General features: G+C 39.9%; 1 protein-coding gene across 1 annotated transcript in view; it reads right to left on the bottom strand.

The window, feature by feature from the left end:
* The window catches only part of TG (thyroglobulin), a 382,541-nt gene that overhangs the window by 341,483 nt on the left and 16,111 nt on the right, over window positions 1-24,947 (bottom strand). Inside the window, exons 6-15 of the mRNA XM_069081298.1 lie at window positions 23,573-23,679; window positions 22,794-22,937; window positions 21,984-22,169; window positions 19,716-20,819; window positions 16,284-16,868; window positions 14,735-14,971; window positions 11,692-11,829; window positions 4,465-4,542; window positions 3,513-3,625; window positions 2,323-2,434 (exon numbers count right to left, since the gene is read on the bottom strand). Of these exons, the coding sequence (XP_068937399.1) occupies window positions 2,323-2,434; window positions 3,513-3,625; window positions 4,465-4,542; window positions 11,692-11,829; window positions 14,735-14,971; window positions 16,284-16,868; window positions 19,716-20,819; window positions 21,984-22,169; window positions 22,794-22,937; window positions 23,573-23,679 (2,804 nt within the window). The remainder of the gene's footprint in view (window positions 1-2,322; window positions 2,435-3,512; window positions 3,626-4,464; window positions 4,543-11,691; window positions 11,830-14,734; window positions 14,972-16,283; window positions 16,869-19,715; window positions 20,820-21,983; window positions 22,170-22,793; window positions 22,938-23,572; window positions 23,680-24,947) is intronic.

The following is a 24,947-nucleotide window of genomic DNA, read 5'->3' on the forward strand; positions in this document are numbered from 1 at the left end:
AGGGAAGGCAGCTACTGATCGGAGAGGAGGAAGTCCAAGAAAACTTCCTGGAGGAGGTAGCATTTTAATTAGTCTCCAAAGATTGGAGAAAAATTCAACAGCTGAAAAAGGTACAGAGTGCATTCCAGACAGAAATCCGAGCCAGTAAAGGAGGCAGGGATGCCCAGATCCTGCTGGGGAGAGGATTATACAGTTGGACTGGAGCTGGGTTTGAGGGTTCAGATTACTTCATTTTTGTGTTTGCACCCCTAGCACCTTGCATAACGCCTTTCACAAAATGTTTGTCAATTGATTAATTGACTGATTGCATTGAGGAGAATAATTGAGACTGAATAAGTTTGTATTTGATTTCTGGTATACCCTTATGCACCTGCTAAAACTGCTTTTTTATGAATCTTATGTGTATGTATATATGTACACATATGCACACATATATTTATATATTCATGCATACATATTCTTTAAGAATAACCAAATAGGGGAGGCCAGGTGGCTCAGCGAGTAAGAGCACCGGCTTCAGTGTTGGGATGACCTGGAGATCGAATCCCAGTCTCAGACACTCAGCACCACACCCAGAAATGACTGGCCATGTAACCGTGAGCAAGTTACTTAACCCCGATTGCTTTAAAAAAAAAAAAAAAGAATAACCAAATAGCCAAAGGTAAACTCTAAAAGGTTCCAGATTTAGGAAGCTCCCAATCTGAGAACTCCCAACCTAAATCTCAACTGTCCATCCTTTCACAGATAAGTCCTAGATAGCTGCTTGAGGCATATAGCCAATGTGACTTGCCCAGGTCCTGTCAGAGAAAGGATATGAACAAATGTCTTCTTTCCTCCAAGCCCAGCACTCCATTCACTGAACACTACTTTTTCCAAGGCATCACAGTGTTTGATGACTGACTTTGATAGACTTAGCCCTTCTTAGTCATGCAAGGTCCTAAAAACAATTCCAAAGGATTCATGATGGAAAACGCCATCCACATCCAGAGAAAGAACTATGGAAGCTGAATACAGAATGAAGCAGACGATTTTTTTTTTGTTTTGTTTTTCTTTCTCATGGTTCCTTCCATTTGTTCTAATTCTTCTATGCGACATGACTAATGTGAAGATGTTTAATAGGAATGTATATGTAGAGCCTATATCAGATTGCATGCCGTCTTGGGGAGGGAGTAGGGTAGAAAGGGGGAAATTTTTAAAACTTACGGAACTGAAAGTTCGGGAAGGGAAGGGAAGGGAAGGGAAGGGAAGGGAAGGGAAGGGAAGGGAAGAGAAGGGAAGGGAAGGGAGAGGCAATATATTTTAGTTAACTCTCATGCATACTTTGAATGGACCAAAATCACCAGGAAGCATATAAAAACGGAGTACAATGGGCTTCTTCTCTGTATATTTGGCTCCCTGCCAGACTGATATCTCTCCATTTCCTTTTTCTGGACTAGGCTACCTCTCTCTTCTTTCCTTTCTTTCCTCTCGTGTATTAGTGATTCAGTCACATCTCAATCACTCTCTTTTGCCTTTTTTCTCCATTCTAGATTTTGGAATTTGGACCTGGTAGAACTGGTAAGACATCACCTCGTGTCACATAAGGTGAGGCACCAATTTGCAGTCCTAGAATGAGAGGACCGTAGAATGTTAGGGCTAGAAGGGCATTTAGAACCCAGAATTTTAGCCCATGAACATATGTGAGCCTGGAGCTGCTATTCTAAGCCAGAGCTCAAGCACCACCATTGCCAGACAATTCTGTCATGACAGAGAGACAGATACTGTGTGATAACTCTGATATGTTTGACTCCCATGTGCTTGCTGAGACTGTTCTCTGTGCCAGGAGAATATTCTCTTTCTTTGTTGAATTTCTGTCCACCTTTTAAAGTCAATCTCAAATGCAGTTTCCTTTATGCAGCTTCCAGGATCCATTCCAAACACCCACTTAGGACCTCCTTCTCTCCCTCAGGCCTCACAAAGCACTTTGGTTTACACCTCTAATGTAGTCATCACATATTTTTTTTGTCATTAAAATTATCTGGGTTAGTTTCTTATCTCCCCCATGAAACTATGAATGCCAGGGACTGACAGTATTTAATCTAAACTTTATATTTGCCACAACATGGGGTATAGTTTTTAATAAAAATTTGTTTTACTGAAGATTCAAAGTCTCTGGTATATGACATGAGAAACTTACCTAGAGAACAAAAGTTCTTGGATTCTATTGGTTCCCTTCCACATTTTGCTAACAGAGGAGGTCGATGAGAAGGAGTCATTTCAATTCAGCACCTGGATGACCTAGGAAGGACTACCTCAGAAGGCTAAACTGCCATAGCTACTTACATTGGACACTGCTGTTAGAAGGGAGTTGACCAGACGGTATGCCCTCCCCGGATGCTGGGTTCACACACCAGGTATTGCTGACTGATTTCTGTAGCAGGCTATATTCTCCTGTCTAAAATAAAAGCATAACAGTTTCATTACTTCTAAGCTGGTTACTTGGGTACCAAGAAGCCAAATCCAAAAGGAGAGCTGAGCTTCTCAAAACTGAAAACCATTTGTTGGAAAAAAAAAAGAAAGAAAAAAACAAACAGTATCCCCAGAGGAAGCTGACTACCACATCCTGAGATGCCAGTGGGATTCGAGGTGCTACTTCATTGGAGATGTGGGGAATTTGTTTGTCAAAAGTAAATCATGCAGAAATGTAGCTTTCTAAATAGTTTCTCTGGCCTCTGGTGACAATAAAATGAATAGCAGCAATAAAAATAAGATAGAATATGCTGGTATTTTTTCTTCTAATTTAAGAAATGTGGAGTGTTTCACCCTCATTTACCAAACAGAACCATAAACTCTCCAAATTGGAAAAGATTTTAGAGAGTGTCTTGTCCAGTCTCCCCCATTTTACCAGAGGAAGAAGCTGAGGTCCAGAAAAAGGATGTAGTTTGCTCAAGGTCACACAACTTTACAGAGCTGGGCCTAAACTGCAGTCCTCCTGACTTGTCTCCTCCAGGCTTTCTCAGATGGGCCATCCCCTCACATTGACATAGTGCTTCATAAAAAGGCCATGTGGGAGAGCTGGATGAGCTGTAGACACTTAGTCAACAGACCAGAGTTCATATTTAGGCTCTGATACTAGCAGGCTGTGGGGGAAAAGTCTCTTCACCTTCAAGCCTCATTTTCTTCAATGTTAAATGACTATAATAACATTTATAGTACCCTGTGGGGTTATTATGAATTAAGTATTTTGTAAACCTGAAAGCACCATAGGGATTGGCCGCTTAATACAAAGTTCATGCTTTACAATATGTGAGATAAAGGTGTATATTGTTACCCCCATTTTATGGATGAAGAAACTGAGGCCCAGAGTAAATGTTAGACCTCAGATTTGAGCCTACCTCTCCTGGCTCTTGGTGTAGTATTTTTCCCCCAATACCATGCTATCCAATTTCCCCAAAGAAGTTAGAAAACCTCTAGAGTTACTGGAAAAATCCCCAACTGCATTAACTTTCCTTTCCTCCAATTATATGGCTTACCTCCAGGCAGGATGGGGTGAATAGGTCTCCAGGAGAAATACTGCCTTCAGTGCCCCTGCGTTCCCAGCTGGAAAGCAACCCATTGGTCCGAGACTTCTCACATGCTGAGGGACCTGTTGAAAATTGAAAGGCATCCTGAATTAAAAAGAATTGATGTCTCCTTTGCCAAGGTCTAAATAAAACAAAATCATTTTCCTCCTGATCCTGCTTCTCTCGGATGCTGGAGTACCACTCTCCTATTGACTTGAATGGAGTTGCTTTGCCAGGGTCTCTTGGATGGCCAACATGGGCCAGAGTGCTCCCTCTCCTACAAGGGCTTCTTTTAATAAAATTCCAGTCAATAAACATTTATGAAGAACTTCCCAAAATCACTGAGTTTCAGAACTGGAAGGGACCCTGGCAGCCATCTAATCCAACCTATTTCCCAAGGAAATACCTTAGTATAACATACCCCACAAGTGGTTATAGCCCACCTCTGCCAGAAGACCTCCAGTGATGGAGAAGCCACCCGCCTGAGACAAGACTTTCCACTTATAAGAGTTCTGATTGTTAGGCAGTTTTATATCTAACCCAAATCTGCCTCTTTGTCACTTCCATCCATCACTCCTGGTTCTGCTCTCTGTGTCCAAACAGAACAAATCAAATCCCCTTTACACTTGACTGTTCTTTAAATACCTAAACACAGCTATTGTGGAAACGGGATGAAACAGGTTTGACCAAGGTCACACAAGGAGTAAAGGAATATAAAAATATTAATATAACAATAAATATTAACATAACAATATTAATTAGAACTCAGGTCTTCTAATTACGAATCTGCTGTGCCATGGTATTGCATATAGAAGGCACCTTAATGGATATTTGTGGAAATGGAGTGAACTAAACTGAATTGAACTGACTGATAAAGCATCTAAGCCATGGTGGATAGTAGGGCCCAGAAACTGTCACTTACACTGTGGCAATCTTGGGGAGCGAGCAGCCAAGGAGTCTGCAACATACTGTCCTTTCTCATCCACACACCAGCAGTGCCCTAGTGAAAAATCAGAGAAATCCAAGATTTAAGAATTTCTTGGTATTCGTTGTTCAAGCATTTTGAATTGCTTGTGATTCTTTGTGACCTCCATTTGGGATTTTCTTGGCAAAGATACTGCAGTGGTTTGCCATTTCCTTCTCCATCTCATTTTACAGATGAGGAAACTGAGACAAACAGGGTTAAGTGACTTGCTCAGGGTCACACAGCTACCACATGTCTGAGGTCAGATTTGAACTCAGGAAGATGAGTCTTCTTGACTCCAGGCCCAGGGTTTTATCTACAGTGCCACTGTTGGTATTTGTACCATCCAATAAATAATGGTAATTGTACCATCCAATAAATAAATAAATAATTCTCTTTCTTGTCTTATGGAGATACAAGGCAGGTGAAATCCCTTTTGAGCTTTCTTTCCCCTAACATATCAGAAATGTATAGTTCCAGCAGTTAGAAGGTACCCTAAGACAGTGTCTAGCCTAACCCTTTACCTTAATATCTCTGTTTCACAGATTTACAAGAAAGGCAGCACTGGCCCAGGAGTCAGGAGGCCTGAATTCAAATCCTGGCTCCACCAATTGCTAACTTTGTGACCTTAGATAAATCACTTATCCTGTATCTGTAAAATGGGAATAATAGTACTGATGCCAGCTGCCTAACAATCATGTTTTATGGTTACAAGGCACTTTAAGCCTCATCTTATTGATTGCCATAAAAACCCCATGAGGTAGACAGGGACAAATATTATGACTCCCACTCTACAGGTAATGAAACTAAGGCTCCAAAAAGTTAAATGATTTTCTCAGTGTCTCATGACTATTAAATAGAGGATCCAGACCCAAGATCCTGGTCTTCTTTTTTCATATAGTTCTCTGTCCATTATACCAGGGTTCTAGTGAGGATCAAATGAAATGATACATGTAAAGAACCAATCAACCAATGAACAATCTTTATTAAGCACCTACTGTGTGCTAGTCCTGTGCTGGGTTCCAGGGATACAAAGACAAAAGTGAAACAGTATCTGCCCTCAGGAAGTTTGCATTCTCACAGAGGATACCATCCCCACAAACAGGTATATGCAAAACACTCTTTGCCTAATAGTAAGGGAAAGCTTTATGGAGAAGATAAGAATCGATCTAGGTTTTTTGAAGATGATTAGATATAGCATAGTATCAGACACTTACTAGCTGTGTGACCCTGGGCAAGACACTTAACCATGTTTGCTTCAGTTTATTCATCTGTAAAATGAGCTGGAGAAGGAAATGGCGAACCACTCCAGTATCTTTGCCAAGAAAACCCCAGAAGACAGAGTCAGACATGACTGAAAATGACTGAATAACAGCAACAGATATTGCATCAATGGAGAGAAAATAATCACTAAAAAAGACCTTAGAGATCATCTAGTCCAATCCCTTCATTTTACAGAAAAGTAAACTGAGGTTTCCTATAGGTTAAGTGACTTGCCTAAGGGCATAGTAGTAGTAAGTGGTAGAGACAGCAATCAAACATAAATTCAAAAACTCCAAATTCATCATTCTTTCTCTTGTATCACATTGAGATATTACTGGTTTGTAGGGATTGTGTGATTGGGACCAGACTATAGAGAACTATTACCACCAGGATAAGGAGTTAGAGACAGAGACAGAAAGGAAATGTGACAGAGAATGACAAGAAATCTGGGGATAATCTGACCCACATTCTAGAGTTTGGGAAATCAGATTTCAAATGGGCTAGAGAAAAAATAGAGATGGACTATCTGTGGGCTAAAACACATCAAGAAAAGTCAACCCAGGAGGGATGGGAGATGATCAAGAATGAAATTCTGAAGACAGGGAAGCAATTCCAGTGAAGGTGAGAAAGGGATTTGTCCTAGGAGACCACTGTGGATACCCAAAATCCTTGTCAAACAACTTAGACTTTAAAAAAGTGATATACAGAAGATAGAAGCAACGTGAGCCAGATAACAGACAGCATGGCACATAGTAATAAACTATTTTTATAGCATGGTAAAAATCATTTCAAGAATGCTAAATTAAAATGAGCTGAGTCTGGCAAGAAAAGCCAAGGTCAACAAAAAAGGTTGGTTTTTAAAAGTTGAAGTGGAAGGAAAATGAGGATCAAAGAAGGGATGGGATCTTTGCTTGGGACAATGATAACTGCCAATGGAAAGAAAGTAGAACAACTCAATTGTTGCTTTGTTTCTATTTTTTCTACAAAGAGGAATGACTTTTACACTGGAAGTCCTGGAACAAAAAATGATCAACAGAGTTATTACTTAAGATAATGAAAGGGAGAATAAGGGAGAACCTAACTGCCCTAAATGGATACAAGTTAATAGATGACCAATATCACTGGGTCCTGAAGACCTGATAGATGTGACTGCTGAGTCACTGTCAGTGAGATTTGAAAAAAATCAGAAAAATAGGAGAGGTACCACAAAATTGGAAAAGTAAAACTGTCTCAGTTAAAAAGAGAGAGAGAGAGAGAGAGAGAAGGGAAGGGAGGGGGAAAGGAAGGGAAGGGAATAGAAGAAAAGAGAAGGAAAGGGGAGAAAAGAGGAAAGGAGAGAAGAGAATGCAGTCTAAAGGCCAATAGACTTGATTTCCATTCCTGGCGTTTTCTGGTCTTCAGGCAGAGGCTATGTGTTATGCATACATGAGATTTGTTTGTTTCTGAGCCAGATCAGATGACCACTAAGGTTCCTTCTAACTCTAAAATCCTTTGATATTGTGACTCTGAGTTGTATTTTATTATGTAAATAATTGGAAACTATTAAGTATTTTGGGGTAGAGGCAAGCACATTATAAATGAATAATCGTTCATTAAGCATTTGGTTTGTGCCAGAAATAATCTGCTAAGAGCTGGGGGAAGGGTACAAACCAGAATCCATGTGTACAGCCTTCTTTCAGAACCCAGGGTTCTTTGTAATTCTTTCACAATGCTAGTTTGATGCCCAATAGGGACTTTCTTGGTGTTGTTCATCTACACAGTGGTTGTAAAATAGAGCTAATTGAATTAGAAATAGCCTCATAAGTTTGACGTTTTGAATGGGCACCCAATTCAGTTTGTCCGTCAATACATATAAAGGATGGAAATGAATAATGGAAAAACCAGCAATGCTTTCATGAGCTAACAGCTCTTTATAGAGAAGAAAATGTCAAGTCCAGCCTCTCACAGTCAGCAACATGGCAGCACTCTGCCTGTCTAGAGCACTGATGTGGAAGAACTTGAAAAGGGAGGACCACAAGGAATTGTCTCTTCTCTCTAGAGGTGAGTTCAATTCTTTTTTTTTTCTTTTTCGGAGGGGGAAGATAGGGAAATTGGGGTTAAGTTACTTGCCCAAGGTCACATGGCTAGTTTTGTGTTGAGTGTCTGAGGCCAGATTTGAACTCGGGTCCTCCTGGCTCCAGGGCAGGTGCTCTATTCACTGTACCAGCTAGCCTCCCCAGGTGAGTCCAAATCTGAGGGAGCCTCAGATCATAGTTTGGGGAACTCTACCCAGCCTTGGCAAAACACTTTCCTGTAGCAGGCAGAAAGGACTCCTTCCTTCCCCAGGATTCCCAGAACTGATTCTAGCTCTCGAGGATTACTGGAGATCAAACCAGGAGGAAACTTGACCTCGTTTGTTTGACTTTTTTGGTACTTTATCACAAAGCCAGCTACCTGCAGGGAGGCAGCATGTCATGGGGAAAGTGTAAAAAACTGGTCTTAAAGTTAGAAGATTTGGGTTCAAATCCTAGCTCTGCCACTGATTATTGCAACGACCTTGGACAAGCAATCTAATTCCTCTAGGTCTCAGTTTCCTCATCAGAAAATAAGGGTTCTAGCTCAAAATCTATGGTTTTATTTTCTATGATTAGATAGAAATGGGATGGCATTCAGTTTATGCTATCATCCCAAAATATGCCAGGGGACATTGGACATGGGGAAGGATTTGAGGAGGGAGAGATTGGAGTAGGGTTATAAAATGGGTGCTGTTGGTCATGAATCTAGTTATAGGAAGTTTTTTAGTTTTGATTGTTGTTGTTATGTTTGATCTTTGTTTTCGAAGAGGACCATGACATCAAGGAGATGATGACATGACTTGCAGTTGACTTTGATTTGAGAGAGGGAGGGCTGTGCACGGTCACCAGCCTCACTTTCTCCTCCAGAGCCATCTGCATCCAGTGACCAGATATCCATCAGGACGACTGGAGATGTCCCAGGATGCAATGGGAGACCCTGGGTCTTTTAGGCAAAGATCTTTTCAGGTTGTCACTTTGAGTGAGGTACTTCCCCATTCAGTGAATAGGGCTCTTTAAGAAGTGAGTCAAGGGATGGCCCCTTTAATAAAAAAAAAAATAAAACTGGGAAGGGTGGCTGGCCAAAAGAGAAATCGTTACTATTTATATTCACTCTGAGCCAGAAGGGTCCCAAAATAACAATTAAGTGGTGCCTGAGCAGGGACTTATTGTTGTCCAAGCTCCAGAGTGAAATGCATTTAAGATTTGGTCTTTGAGAAAAAAAAATCTAGCCAGTAAACCCCAAGTTAACTAGGAAGCTTTTGCCCATCAAAATTTACTTTCCTTTGGTAATTAAGTCTCAGTCTGTATCTGCACCTTAACTTAAACTCAAATTATCCCCTATGTCTGAGAATCATTTCCCACCCTGGTTGTTTCAGAGTATTCTAGAATCTCAGCTTTGGAAGGGACCATAAAAGCCATGTAGTCCAATCTATACCTATAACCTTCTAGAGAAACTGCTGATGGATGCACCCAATCACTGCTGGAAACAGATGTGGGTATAGGGGAAATCACACTGTATATTCCCCAGCCCTTCCAATTTGCTCAACCAAATAAAATAAAGTTTAAATAAATATAAAGGTAGCATCCCTTTTTGTAATAATAAAGAACTAGAATCAAACATAGATATCCTTTGATTGAGGAATAGTTAAATAAATTTTAGGCCATGAATGTAATGCAATGTTGCCATATAGTAAGAAATGATGACTATGAAAATTCGGGGAAGCATAGGAGAAGATGGGACCTGATGAAGAGTGAAGCAATCAGAAGCCAAGAAAACGATACATACAAACACCGCAATAATGCAAATGAAAAGAACAAAAAAAAAATAAATGGAAAGTTTGTAATTATAAAAACCAAGTCTGGCCCTGCAGAAGAGCTGAGAAATCACATCTCCTTTCCAGGCTAATGTGAGAAATCACATCTTCCATTCCTTGCAGAAGGGGGAGATTGTGGGTATGGAACATTGCAGCTACTGTCAGACTTGGCTCATATATTGGTTAGTTTTACTAAGCTTTTTTTATTCTTTACTAAAGAGATGGATGGTTCACTGGGTAGAAGAGAACAAGGGGATATATTTGATTATGAAAGTGACATAAAAACAAATGTTATTAATATTTTCAAATAAAAACATGAAGGAAGATTAATAGTATTCTTGAAAGCAGTGAGATATCACAAAAATCTGGTTGGTGGTGGAGGGGGTGGAGGCAGGGGGTGTGCTGGTAAATGTTTAACATCTGGCTCTCTGAAAAAAAAGATATTCACACTTTTAAGTTTAATCCGCATTATTAGCATTTTCTCCATCCATCACTTTCTTAAGTCCAGACAAAACAACAAATCAAGCCTTGTTTTATAGCATTTGCCAATTTCTAAAGTGTAAATTAAAATTGAAACTAAAAATTTCACAATCAGCTCTTAGCCAGTTTAACCTGGCTCCAGCCCACCCCTGGGTGGAAGTGAGGGTATCAGTAGTGCAAGATTTGGACCCATACCATCTTCTTCTTTGATGATACGTACTAGCTAACAGGGGAGGGAGGTAGACAAAACCAGGAGAATATACTTGTATGCCCTTGGCAAGTTTACATAGTGTTCCCATTTACCAAGGTCTAATGGTGAATTTAAGACTTCCCTAAAAAAATTGAATTATTGTTAAATAAATGCCTACATGCCACAGAAAGAAGAATATGGGGGCATTAAAATATATGCATTTGGCTCCCCCTCCAAACACAAGGAATTTGGGGGGTTTATGTGTGGGAGAACTGTGGGTGTGGAATCTCTGGTATCCAGTCAAACTTGGCTGCTTTGCTGGGTGGTTTTGCTGAATGGCTTTTTTTCTCATTCTTTTAAGGGATGGTTCACTGAGTAGAAGAGAAAGAAGAGATCTCTTTGAAAATAAAAAAGATATCAACAAATTTCAACATAAAATCATTTAACTTATTCTATTGATTATTGACATAAAAATATCAATATCGATAAATAAAAACCTTTATTTTAATATCTTAAATATTAAATAAAAATAAAATAAATAAAAGAAAATTGTATGCATTTGTATTTTTCAAAAAGCATTAAATTTTCCTCATCGTATTTGCTGTGTGTTGCCTCAACGTTGGCTGCCTATCTTGCTCTAATCTGGATTTAGGACTGGGGGAAGATAGAAATCTCCCTTTGCTCTTGCTATCTCTCCCCAGAATTGGGTCTGGTGTAGGAAAGGTGTGTTTGTCTGTTACAGTTTATTATTGTTTATATCTATGTATGTATATAACAATAGCTGGAATTTATAGAGCAGTTGAAGATTTTCAAAGCACTTTATAAATATCTCATTTGATCCTCAAAATAACCTCGAAAATAGATGCTATTATAATTCCCATTTTATAGAGGAAGAATTTAAAGCTAAGTGATTTGTCCAATGTCACACAGCTAGTAAGTATCTGAAGTTGGATTTGAACAGAAGCTCAGTACTCTGTCTACCATGCCATCTAGACAGAACCCTAGAGTGTTAAGGCTATATGAGACCTTGGAATTCTATTTTATGGTAGAGGGAATGGAAGTCCAGAGAAAGGAGCTGTTATACCAAATCCACTCAGAATTACTCAAAAATTTTTTTTGTTTTTGCTTTTGTTTTTTTTTTTAGTACCAGCTTGTAGAACCATTCCCCCTGCCAGATTTCCCCAGCAGCCCTCCTGGTTGACTTCCCATCTAGCAGCAGCCCAGAACTCCCAATGCATGAGGACTGATGCCAAGTGCTTCTTTTCTGCACACCTTCAGGATGGCTCCAAACACATAGATATCATGAGATTTTCCATAGCAGCTCTGACCCAGGGTCCCAACGTGGTAATAACAGAAACACCATCCCAAACAGCAGATGCCTTACCTGTACTTTCAAAGCACTGGAGAGGATCCCAGTTGCCCAATCCATCACACTGTGGGACATATGGCTGGTATCCCAGGAGGGTAGCTTCTTTCCCAGGGTTTCCCAGAGCAGAGTAGCTTCTCTGATAGAAGGACAAAGCTGGAAAATTTGAAAAGAAAAAAACTATAAAAGGGAAAGCAATGTGAGAGTTCATTGCTATCATTAATTAAGAATTATTTTACCTTGGTCAAATTCATTTGGGGAGGTGGAAGGGTAGCAACATAGCAGAGGACCATGGGTGTAGTTCCCTAAGAGGTGGTAGCTAATATTCCCAGGGAATCTCACACACATCCTCATGCGGTTTATGGAGAAGACAAGCATTAGGAAAGGGCTGTCATGCAGCATTAGAATCCTGTAATTGACTACAAAGTGCGGTTCAGAGGTTGTAGTTGGTTATAAGGAGAAAGCATAATGCCCAAATGTTGGGGATGCTGGTGCAATAGCCATGGTGACCCTGGATTTGTTACAGATCAATGAGAATCTACCCCCCAGAAGATCTTTCTAAATGTTGATCCTGATGGGTTATTATAATGATTGGGCTTGACTCCAAAGAAGAGAGGATAAAAATTTACCTCCCCCTCTTCTTTTCAGAGGTGGGGATCTATAGATACAGAATGCTGCACATACTGCTAAACTTGATTAGAATGTATGTTAGTTTTTATGAACTGCATCCCCTCCCCCCATTTCTTTCTCTTTTTTTTATTCTTTATTTTAAGGGATGGCTCTGAGAAGAGAAGGTATATATATGGAAATGAAGGTGATAGAAAAACAAAAGGTATCCACAATTTCTCTTTTTAAAGACATGTTTGTTCTGTCACTTGAGAGGTCACATGCCTTAGTGGAAAGAAGACTGGACTGAGAACCAAGAGCCCTGTCTTCTAGGTGTGGCTCTTTCACTGTGTCATCTTGGTCAAGTGATTTTCCTTCTCTGTGCTTCAGGATTCTCATCTCTAAATAAGGTCATTGGACTAAATAGCACCAACATCTCTCCCCACTCTATCATTCTAAGACCACATGAACATTCTTTTTTTTTATTTGGAGGGGGGAAGGCAGGGCAATTGGGGTTAAGTGACTTGCCCAAGGTCACACAGCTAGTAAGTGTTAAGTGTTTGAGGTCAGATTTGAACTCAGATCCTCCTAACTACAGGATAAGTGCTCTATTTGCTGCACCACTTAACTGCCCCCATATGAACATTCAAATGATCCAGATCCCTAATAAAAAAGGGAACAAGCCCTTCAGTTTCCTTGGCTTCAGGTTGGGGATGGATGAGGTATTTTTAGTCTTATTTTTATAGTTTTTAAATAGTAAAAATTTTTAATAGATTTTAAGATATAACATTATATATTTTTTCAGGCCACTTTCCCATATATAACCAAATTTAATCCTTATAACAGCTCTTCAGAATAGGTTGTGCAAACCCGGGAGGTTCTCATCTTCCCTGTTTCACCATTCCTTTTCAGTTTTCTCTAAAGGATTATCATCCATATCATGCCTTCCAACTGCAATATACTTCAAGGCTCTACCCTAGTCCCATCTCGTTCCTGATGACTTCATCAACTATCATGGATTAAATTATCATCTACATGCAAATGACACCCAAATCTACATAGTCAAAGCTACATATCTGTCCTGAGTTCCAGTTTTGTGCAGCCAGCCTTTCAAACTACATCCTGCAAAACACATGACTAAAACCAAAAACACATTACTCCCTGTCCCTTTTCCCAACTTCCCTGTGTCTGTTAAGGGGAACACTGTCCTTCCAGTTTCTCAGGTTTGTCATTTGATGATATCCTCAACTTGTCACTCTTCCTCAAAGCCCATAGCCTTTAGATTGTAAGCTCCTGGAGGGCAGGGATTGTCTTTTTTTATTAACTGTATCCTCAGCACTTAGCACAATGCCTGGTACACAGTAGGTACTTAATAAATGCTTATTGGGTTGGATTTCTAATCCATTGCCAATTCTTTTTGATTCAACCTCCATATTTCCTTTTAGTTCCATCTCTTTTCTCCCTCTCACTACTCAAGTCCTCGTCATTTTTAACATGACTTGGGACATCACTAGCCTCAGACACTTATCAACTGTGATGCTGGGAAAGTCACCGTGCCTCAGTTTCCTTCCAGCTGTAAAATGGGGATATAAAAGCACCTCCCTCTCTGAGTTGTGAGGATCAAATGAAATGATAGTTGTATAGTACTTAGCCTGGTACATAGTAGGTGTTGTGTAAATATTAACTATAATTATTATTAATCCTGGTCTCACTATATATTACGTCCTTTCTGTTTTCAGTGATTCCCCCTAAAATGGTATTTTTTCTTCTGTTCCTCACAAACAGCCTTCCCTCTCCCATCTCCACACTTTTGCAATGGTTGACTCCTCACGTGGAATGCATTTCCTTCTCACCTTTGCCTCAGCGAGTCCCTTATGTTTCAAGGCTAAGCACTAGCCCCACCTTCTTCATGACACCTTCCCTGACACCCACTTCTAGGGACCTCCTTTCCAGATCTATCTTGTATTTTTATGTCTTTATCCTGTATACATTTCTACAAGGGGTATGTAGTCTTCCTCAATATAATGCAAGTTCCTTGAGATCAAGGGCTTTGTTTCCCCAGGGTCTGGCACATGGTTGGTATTCAATAAATGCTTGCTGATTGATCATAATGGTGCTTTACTATTTGTGAGACACTTTCCTGACAAAAACTCTGTGAGATAAATACTTTATCTCTCATTATTTCCATTTTATGGATTAGGAAACCAAAGGTCAGAGAGTTTAAATTACTTGCCCATGTCTATATAGTTATTAAGTATTGGACTTGAGATTCCAACCTAGATTCCCCCTTGCTCTAAATTCTGCTATGTGAAAAGAAGTAGCCAGGACTGGGCAAGTCTTCCCAGGAGGAAGGGATTGCAAGTCCTTCCCAGCCCTGCTGAAGGCAGATTGGAGAAGCCAAAATCCTGCTGGCCTGAGGGTATCAAATAGGGCATAAGAAGGATCTGAGACATACTAGATTGTGCTGCTATTCGAAGGGCATAATCCATCCCTCGGAGCTTGCTTGAGAAAGTGTCCCCAGATGGGAAGGAGACAGGACGGGAGAGCTCTTCATCACTCAGCTGGATCCCCTTGGCCATCAGAAAACTCTCCCCCAAGGCAAACTGGGAGCTGTTGGAAGCCCTGATGATTTCTTCTGCTTCCTCAATGAACTGAACAACTTGGAGTCTCACCTCCTCACATGCACCAGGACCTGGGGAAATCCCACCAAAAAAAAGCATATTTAGTCCATGCTAAAGACCCGATAACTCTTCCCCAAAATTTAAAAGGTTATCATAGGGATACTATGCTGCTGATAGTAATAGCATTAATGCAGACACACAGTAGAGTATAGTGGAGGCTCGGAGTCTGAAGAACCTGGGTTCAAATCCTACTTTTGACAAATTTTCATTCTCTGAGGATGGACAAGTTAACTCACCTCTGAGTGCCCCAGGCAACTCTAGGAGACCATAAATCATCTAACAGTTGCTGATCTCTAATTGATAGAAGAGGTTTCCTGACCAGGAATGAATGAAATTACAGATCTGGCACATATATGTGTGTGTGTGTATGCATGTGTATATGTATATGTGTATATATACAGAGATGTGTGTATGTTTATTGTATATTCACACATATAATATATATTATATACATATAATATACTATATATAATCTGTGCATATATATAGAAAATGTTATATATACATATGTATATATCTAATAATAAAAATGACTTTCTATAATAATATATAATAATAAAATATAAGTATATGACAATATATCTATAAAATAACAATAATAAAAGGATTGTAACTTGTCCCTAGACTGTTTCTTTGTGAATTCCATTGAAAAGATGAGAACCTTCACATAACAATAACTCACATTTATAGAGAGCTTGAAGCTTTGCAAAGCACTTTAAAGTATCTCTTTTGATCTCAGCAGTCATTCTATCCAGTTCTGGGTAACATATTTTAAAAGAAACATTAAGCAGGGAATTTGGAACAGTGTGGTGCAATAGAGACAGAAAAATCAAGAGATGGGCATTTCAATACTATATCCAGCACTTAGTTGACTAGTAACTAGACAAGCCACTGAATGTCAGAGCCTCAGTTTCTCCATCTGTAAAATGGAGGTAATAACATTTATAGCATTTAACCCAGGGAACTGAAATAATATATATAAAACACTTTGCCAAGTCTAAAACTCTAAAGTATTTGACCTTTCTTAAAAAAAGAGAATGAAATGTAGTAGGATACTTGTTACCATGCTAAATGCATAATTAATTCCATTGAAATGAGAAGATACAAGAGCTCTTCATCACTCAGTCAGATTCTCTTTGCCATCAGAAAACTGTCCTCGAAGGCAAATTATCTCATTGATGCACATTATCTCATTTGATTCTTATGACAACTCTCTGAAGGAAATACTGAGGTATTTTAGCCTTATTTTACAGATGGGGAAACTGAGGCTCTGAAACCTTAAATGGTTTTCCCAATTACCTATTTTTAGTGCTAGTTACTTACACGCAGGGATTTTGTTGGGTTCAACTTGTGTTCCTTTCAGTTCTTGCCCATTCTCATCAACACACCAACAATTTCTAAGTTCAAAATGATCCAAGGGGGAGCTGAAATCAGTATAGCGGCCAGGATAATAAGTGAGCTGTCCAGTCAGCAGTTGCCAGAATGTGAATGGGTCAAAAAGAATGTCATCTCCAGACACTGTCACATTGCCTTCCAACACTTCAATCGGCACCGCTTGGAAGGAAGAGTAGTTAGTGAGCGACGGGAAGATATTCTGTTGGCCGGCTTCATACAGTTTTTCAATGTACCTGCTAAAGGTCTCAGATGTTTCTCTGTAGCTCACTATCTTTTGGATCAGCTCAGCTGGGGGCAACTCTTGGCCACCATTGTTCTGGGTGATCCACCGCTGGTACCACTTGAAGGCTTGCTCAGGAGGCCCATTGCATTGTACCCTTTTCCACTGACCTTTGGAATTACACTGTGGGATATAGATATCAGAGATCTGGGGCAACAGATTGGGCTCATCCAGAAGGGCCCGGACTGTCTTTAAAAACATTTGTTCAGCAGCCAATTGACAAGTAGTTGGACCTAGGAAAAAGAAAAAGCAACTAAGTCAGCTCAGGAGACTATAAGCATGAAGGGCATGAAACTAGGTAACCCAGGCTACCATAAATGGTGAGATCATTTCTTGTTATGTCTTGTAAGTCACCAGTCATCATTAGATTATACTGATAATAAAAACCATCTATCACAAATGCTAGTGACATTAATTTAATTTATTATCATTTTCATTTATAGGATTTATATAGCATTTTAAGGTTTGCAAAGTACTTTGAAAATTAATTCTTATTTTATACTGATAATCCTCGAAAGTTGGTGTTAATTATTATTTCCACTGTAGAGATGAGAAAACCAAGGTAGACAGAGGTTAAGTGACTTACCCACAATCACACAGCTGGTAAATATCTGAGGCTTGATTTAAACTCAGTTCTTCCTAACTCCAGGTCAAGCACTCTATTTACTGAACTATCTGTCTTTGGATATCATATATTTCAGGCTTTATAAGGTATGCGTTATATTTTAGGATTTACAAAGTACTTTCCTACAAGGTAAGTAGTCTAAGTACTATTTTACCCATTTCATTCATTCATTCATCCATTTAATTAATCATTAATTAATCCATTTAATTAATTTTGATCTGTTTTCTTTTCAGTTCCAAATTCTCTCCCTCACCACACTCTTTCTGCAGCCATTGAGAAGGTGAGAAATACTAAATTCATTGCAATATTGTCCCCATTTTACAGATGAGGTAGCTGAGGTTCACAGGGGGGAGTGACTTGCTCACAGTCACATAGCTAGCTAATGTAACAAGACTTGATCTCAGATTCAATAGGCTGCTTCTCTTCAAGAAAGACTCTGAAGTATGGAGAATCAGGGAGCCACACGTACTTCAGCCTGGCTCCAGGTACAATTTTTGTTTCCTGACTTCTCTTGTCAATCATTCAGGTGTGACCTCACATTAGCTCGGGCCATGTAGGACCCTATAAGGTAATAACTCATGATCATTTAATACATGGTGACAACAAAGCATTTTGTCTCTTTTATCTGGTTTGATCTTCACCACTGGCTCAAGCTAGGTAAGTTAGGGATTATTATTCTCATTTCACATAAGAAAAAAAAAAACCAAGTTCCAGAGATTGTGTGATTTTCCTAATGTCAGTGGCCAAAGTGATGGTAGAACCCAGGTTTTCTGACGCTAGTCGATTACTCCTTCTGCTATCCCACACCATCCAAATCAGCAATTAAAAAGAAAAATAAGTGTATTTTCCAGAGATCTATTCCAGGGCCATAAGCAGGAATTTGGAAAAGAGAAATGAAAGGAAGAAGGAAGAGATTAAACATGATATTATAGAATGCAAGAAGACCCAGTCCAGAAGATGCAGCTGTCAAAACTTCAGATCATCTTAATGTTAGCCAGAAGAGTTTGTACCAAATTCAATCCTAGAAGATGCAGCTGTCAAAACTTCAGATCCTCTTAACATTAGCCAGAAGGGTTTGTACCAAATTCAGTGCTAGAACACATCCCCAAAGATAATTAGTGCCATTAATGATTCTATGCCTATGGGTGACGCTGCTTTAAGGCCAATGAGCAGATATCTCCTTGTGATTTTTAATGCCAGCTAGACCTCTCTGTCACGTATTCAGGCAAGCCAGATGTTCAGAACACCAGCTGGACTCTGGAACTGAGCTGTACTTCTGCATATCAGTGATGTTGTTGCTTGGTCACTTTTTCAGTCGTATTTGACTCTTAGTGACCCCATTTGGAGTTTTCTTGGCAAAGATACTGGAACGGTTTGCCATTCCCTTCTCCAGCTCATTTTACAAATGAGGAAACTGAGGCAAACAGGGTGAAGTGACTTTCCCAGGGTCATACACAGAGTAAATGGCTGAGGTCAGATTTGAATTCAGGAAGATGAGTCTTCCTGACTCCAGGTCCAGCACTCTAGCCACCTTGCTGCCCTGTTTACAAATTGGTACTCCAGGGATATATGGGGATATTTCCTCACTCCATGAATACAAATTGCAACTCTTCTGTGTCTCACTTAAGAAATGGTTATTTATTGACCATGTGGCTCATGCATTGCCATGGCTGAAAAATCTCCACAGCCTGAAGTCAATGTGATGAGGATTATCTCCAAACTGTTCTAGACTAGCCTTCAGAAAAGAGACATAAATATAATATGACTGGCAGCCCAACACAGCATACTTATAGTTTGGAAGGCCTGGGTTCAGTTCTCACCTCAGTATTTTTTAACTGTATAACCCCTGGCAAGTCACTTATCAATTTCTTCATCTGTAAAGTGGGGATAATAATATCAATCACTTATTTTATAGGGTTATTAGGAGAATCAAATTAATCTCTGTGAGGGGTTTTGCAAACCTTAAAGTACTATGCAAGCTATTATGCTTAGACAAATTATTATGAGTACCATTGCTACTAATCATCCATCCCTGAGGTCATTAGATTGTAAGCTCCTAGAGGGCAGGGATTGTCTTTTTCCTCTTGTTGTATTCCCAGATTAGCACAGGGTTGGCATTTAATAAATTGATTGCTATTCAATTCTGCCCAGCTTGGTAGGCCTGACTAGGTTTCCAAATGAACCTTAACAGGATTTTAAAGAAGGCAACTCGTAGAAGCATGATATAATCATGGAAAGTATTTCACAATTGCAAGGCATGTTCTGAGCTCTGAATTCTAGCCCTGCTACTTACTAATTTAATGACACTGTGAAAGGAATTTTCTTTCTCTGGATTTTACTTTCCTTATCCATGAAATGGGAAGAATGTACTAGAAGACCTTTGAGGTCCTTTATAACTCTTAAGCTGATGATCCCTTAAGAAGGGTCTGACAGTTTATAAAGTCTGGTAACTTACATTGTTTGGGCTCTCCAGTAGCCGTTTCACTTCTAGGAATGACTTGACCCTCAGAATTAACACAGTAACAGCCTGAATCAGAACACTGGAGGGGCAGGAAGCTTCCATCACTTGAACAGGAAGGGACAGAAAGACTTGACCCCGCAGGCAGGCTCCTCATCAAAGCTTGTGCCTGTTCCCTTTGTTTCTCACATTCAGTGGGACACCTGGGCCTTTGGCCTCGAATCCTGGTGGCTGGGAGCTCCCTGCCCTGGGGATCCACACACCAGCACTCTCCAGCAAAGCACTGAACTTGGTCATAGCTCCCGCCTTCAGTGCACGTGGGAACAAATGGCTCACCGGATGGCTGATCACAGGCAGGGGCACTGAGGGCCATTTTCACTAGGTCACCTAGACTTCTGGCTATGTTCTCTGGGACTGAAATCACACTCTTCAAGAAGAGAAGAAACTCCGGTAGCTCCAGAACAGAGGCAAGAAATTTTAGCCTGTTTTGGTTTTCCTGTAAATTAATCTTCTGGCCAAAGCTACCCACGATTGGTTGATTCAGATTCAGCTTTATCTTTGAATCCACAGGGACCCCTTCATCACCGATAGAATCTTGACTAACTGACAGCTGTTTTGTCAGTTCAGCTAAATCTCCTTTGTTCGTGATTCCTTCTAGGCCAATTTGCTGAAAAAATTGGGTAAAGTTGAATGTGCTCTTAGCACCGATCGCCCCGGAGAAGTTAAATCGGCTCATGTTCTCCAAGAATTTCCCTCCAAAAAGGTTCTGTTGGAGTCGCTTTGGGTCAGTGGTGAACTGGAGGGCTAGTAGGGCTAAGTCCCTGGTGGGAAATATTGCCCCAATGGCTTCGCTGAGGGCAGTTTCCAAGGGGAAGAGCTGCTTAGCATCTCCCCTGTCGGTGAGAGGGAGCAGCAGCCCAGAGTCCACAAACAGCTCCTTGAAAGAAGGCGGGCAGGACTTGCCAAACCTAGCGACTCTCTGAGGTTCTTGTTTTTCTTCTGGGGCAAAGAATAAACTGTGCTGGCTGAAGTGTCCACCAGGCCCGAAGAAAAGCTTGGACAAAGCCTGCTGCCTCTCCGAGATACAGGATCCTTCTGCACCTGGACCAGGGCAAAGCAAAGGAGGAGAAAACAAGTCTTAGGATGGTCAATACCACCTTCACCCCTGAGAAACCCTTCCTGGAGAGTCTCAGCTCTTTCTTTTAGGAAGGTGTAGTGTGGACAACCGGAGAGTTAATAAAAAAGGGCAATTCTCCATTTAACACAAAGATCTTTTTTTTTTCATTTCGACTACATTTATGACAAGAATTCCATGGTGAAAAGGGTGCTGGATCTGAAGTCAGAGGATCTGGGTTCAAATCTTCTCTCTGTCACTTACTATCTGTGTGACCTTAGACAATTTATTTAACCTCTCTTGGCCTTAGTTTGCTCATCTGTACAATGAGATAGTTGAGCCAGAGAGCCTCTAAAGTCCATTCCAAGTCTAAATCTATGATCCTGTGACCTCATCCTCTCCAGTATTAAAGATTACATGACCATTATATTGTACCATAGTTGATGACAAAGCAGACACTTTGCCTTGTTCCAAAATGAGGCCTCATGAACACTGCCCAATGGTCAGAAGACTCAACCCAATTCCCTAAAGTTCATCTTCCATATCACTTTCCCTAAGAAGAATCTTTGGACAATAATCCCTCAAACTATGGAGAGTTGCTGAAGAGTCAAGAAACTGAGCAGGTATGAATAAATTTCAACTTATGACAAAATTTTCAGAGACCCTTGCTGCTTTTTAACAATCTGTCATTTCTTTTTACTGAATTTGTGACTTCCCCGGGGTTAAATGACACAGCCTTATTGTACTTAGCACAGTGCCTGGCATGTATTAGATGCCTAATAAATGCTAATTGATTGACAGACATGTATTCGAGATAGAATTTCAACATAAGACTTCTTCCTTACTCCAAAGTCATCTCTATTCATCCACTATTTCAGTGTGTGGTCCACACAGACCTTCAGTAGTACTGGCTGGCTCTTCTCCCCTATCTTTAAAGGCTGGGATTTGTTTGGAACCTTCTTGTCTTTTCTCTCTACTTGCCTCTCACTTCCACTTCTCTGCAGATGAGCCCCAAATATTTATGCTTTGGCTATTGGTTAGACAATATGACCTTTGAGGTTCCTTCCAGACCTTCAATTCCATAATAATGTAAAGGAATAAATGAACATAATCTAATGGGATAAGTTAAATAAATCAGAAGGAAAACATACCACAGGATGGTAACTTCCCCTGCTGTCGAGTCCCATCGATTTCTTTTCCATTGGCATCTGCACACCAGCACAGTCCTCCCTGTTGGCACTGTACTGGCTGGTAGTCTCCATTGTCCTTGCAGGATGGAATATAGGCATGCCCAAAGCTAGTGGCTGCCAACCTCTCAACCTCACACTTTGTTGGACCTGCGGAAAAATCCATACAATAAAGAGGAAAAATCTGAAAAGAGTTTCAACATTTGTTACGTTGCATTTGGCAAAATCCTAGCTGGGCATAGGAAATGGACCTGCGTTATTATTGATATGGGAAATTCCCAGAGGAGGAAACTACCTCTACTAATCTAGGCGAGTGTCTTCTCTACAATTTACATTCTTAGACAACACAAAAGTTGAGTGATTTATCCAGACTCACACATTAAGTATATGTTACAGATGGAATTTGAAACCACTTTTTTTCCATTGTCAAGCTTGACCTGCCACTAGACTTGGAGTTACAAGATCTGATTCAATGTTGGTGTGAACTTGGACAAATCCCCTCACCTGCCTAAACCTCAGTCTTCTCATCTCTAAATTAGGGATAACAATATTGTACTCCTTGACTTCCAAAGTTAGAGGCAGGAAAGTTCTCTATAAATGGGAGCTACTGGATTGTTTATGGTTTATGTTTGCAGGAAGCTTTTAAATCCCCAGCAAAAACACCAAGTAAAAAGACAAGAGTCAACAAGCCTGCAATTACTTCCATATCCAAACAGCTCCCTTCTGGACCTCCAGAGCAAAAATATCTACATCTTTTACCAGATTATTACTTACATCGGAATCTTCCAGAGATAACTAACTGGACCGCTAGAAACCGTCTATGAAGTATCCGGTACAGAGTGGTTTCTGTGAAGGTGGAAGCAGGATCCAGACCAGCAAAAATGGTGTCATAAATTTCATCCAGCAGTAACTCTAATCCTGACAAAGGAGAATATACGTCTGAAGATAAAAGGATCATTAGGACAAGATCCCTCAATTTGCCTAGGCAAAGAGATATGGCACTCATGGCCATAACAAGATCTATGACACTGCAGTGGCAAGGTGGCACAGTGAATAGAGCACCAGTGGAGTCAGAAGGACCTGAGTTCAAATCTGGCCTCAGACACTTAACACTTACTAGTTGTGTGACCTTGGGCAAGTCACTTAACCAATTACCCTGCTTTCCTTCCTCCAAAAAGAAAAAAAAAAAGATCCATGACCCCATCCCACCTGGAGTTTATTCAGTCCCTGAATCTCATATGCAATGACATAAACTCGTATATCTGTACCCCTGCCATCAATTTGGATATGTCCTACAAGGATTTCAGTTTCTTCTACCCAATCATTTTCCTTCAGTTTCTCCTGTCCTCAAAATAAATTTTCTTCTCTTAGAATAGAAGTTGATTTTTTTCAAAGCATTTGATTGGCAAATAAGGGAATGAAATATAACACCTCTCCCATCTTGGACTTATGCAATCGATTTTTTTGAACCGAGGCGCAGAGTTTACATTTATCCCAGATAAGTTTTGAATATAGTCCCTCCCTACCCCTTCCATTACCTGAAGTGCCCTTACCTGTCTCTGCCAATTCCCGTCCCTGACTATCTGCACAGTGGCAATACCCAGAAACTTCTGGGAATCTGCTTCTGAATGAACTGAATGTCCAAAATGCCTCTGGGAACCTAAAATGGAATTTGATTTAGAAATCACCATTTCCTATACTTCAGACTTAATGAGTTCTTTTGAGGAAAAAAAACAGGTAAAAAAAAACCAGCAAAACGTGAGTCCCTTGAGGAGAAGGACATACTAAATAGATGTTGATTGAATTGGTCTTCATTTTATCTTTAGTACAGTAAATCTGCTATTTTCTAATGGAGAAAGAAGAAAGAAAATCACCAAGATTTCTCCCTTATAAAATAATTCTTTGTTATCTTGCTCAGAACAGACAGTATTACCTATTCGTTAGTAGTTTGAGTTATTTTTCCCCCATGAACAATCATGGCAAATCCAGCTAGAAACAGGTCATGAAAATCTTTGTCACTTGTTTCTGAGTTAGACAATAACTCAGGAGGTTTTTATGCCTTAGCAAGCTTTGAAAACACACCTTACATGATATAGACTCATTGGTGGACACTGAAAAATCTTGGCAGCCTTTAAAACTTCTCTGAATGAGGAGGTCAAATTCTACCCAATAAAACTATAAGATGGGAATTCCATAGGACCATCACTGAAAACATGTAGCATAAGGGAAGGAGACTGAAAAGGTACTTTGCTAAACTGGTGACACCTATGTCTCATTCCAATAAATGTCTCATTCTAGGGAGACTTGACATGAGGGTCATGGCTATAGTTTTTCATAAGGAGCAAACTGACTCAAAGAACCAACCCACAGATCAGAGGTCAAAGGGATACAGACCCATAAAGAGAAATACTGCACGTGTTTCTGTCCATTCATAGGTAAGGCAGAACTGAGTGTGCTCTTTAAAGAAAAGCCAGTGGTAGATTTTCTTTTCATTTAAAGCTAAAGATGATACCTTTTATACTAATTCTTCTTCATAATCTACTATCAGGATATATTATATTATATTGTCACAATATGTTGACATCTGCTCAGGACCACCATGTGTTTCTTCATGGCCCTTTGGGCAAGTAGCTTTAATTTTTCAGAGACCATAGTGCCCCCTGTATACTTACTACCGTACTAAGTTACTAGAAAAAAACATTGGTATTGAAAGTTCCAAATTTGTTTCATGGAGAAGCTTAGGGTCATTATGAGAGCTTTGTAGTTTCCCAGAGTTTATCTACTTCACTCTGCCTCTGTTCAATTTTAATTCTAGGTCCAATTCATTTTTCACAATTTTAGTGTCTATGCAAGATATCCAATAAATACATAACAGATAGATGATAGATAGATAGATAGATAGATAGATAGATAGATAGATAGATAGAT

The sequence above is a fragment of the Petaurus breviceps genome, unplaced genomic scaffold (genome assembly GCF_028583685.1).
Source record: "Petaurus breviceps papuanus isolate PSGF00001 unplaced genomic scaffold, PetGlider_PUasm1.0 98, whole genome shotgun sequence".
Classification (NCBI taxonomy): Eukaryota; Metazoa; Chordata; class Mammalia; order Diprotodontia; family Petauridae; genus Petaurus; species Petaurus breviceps.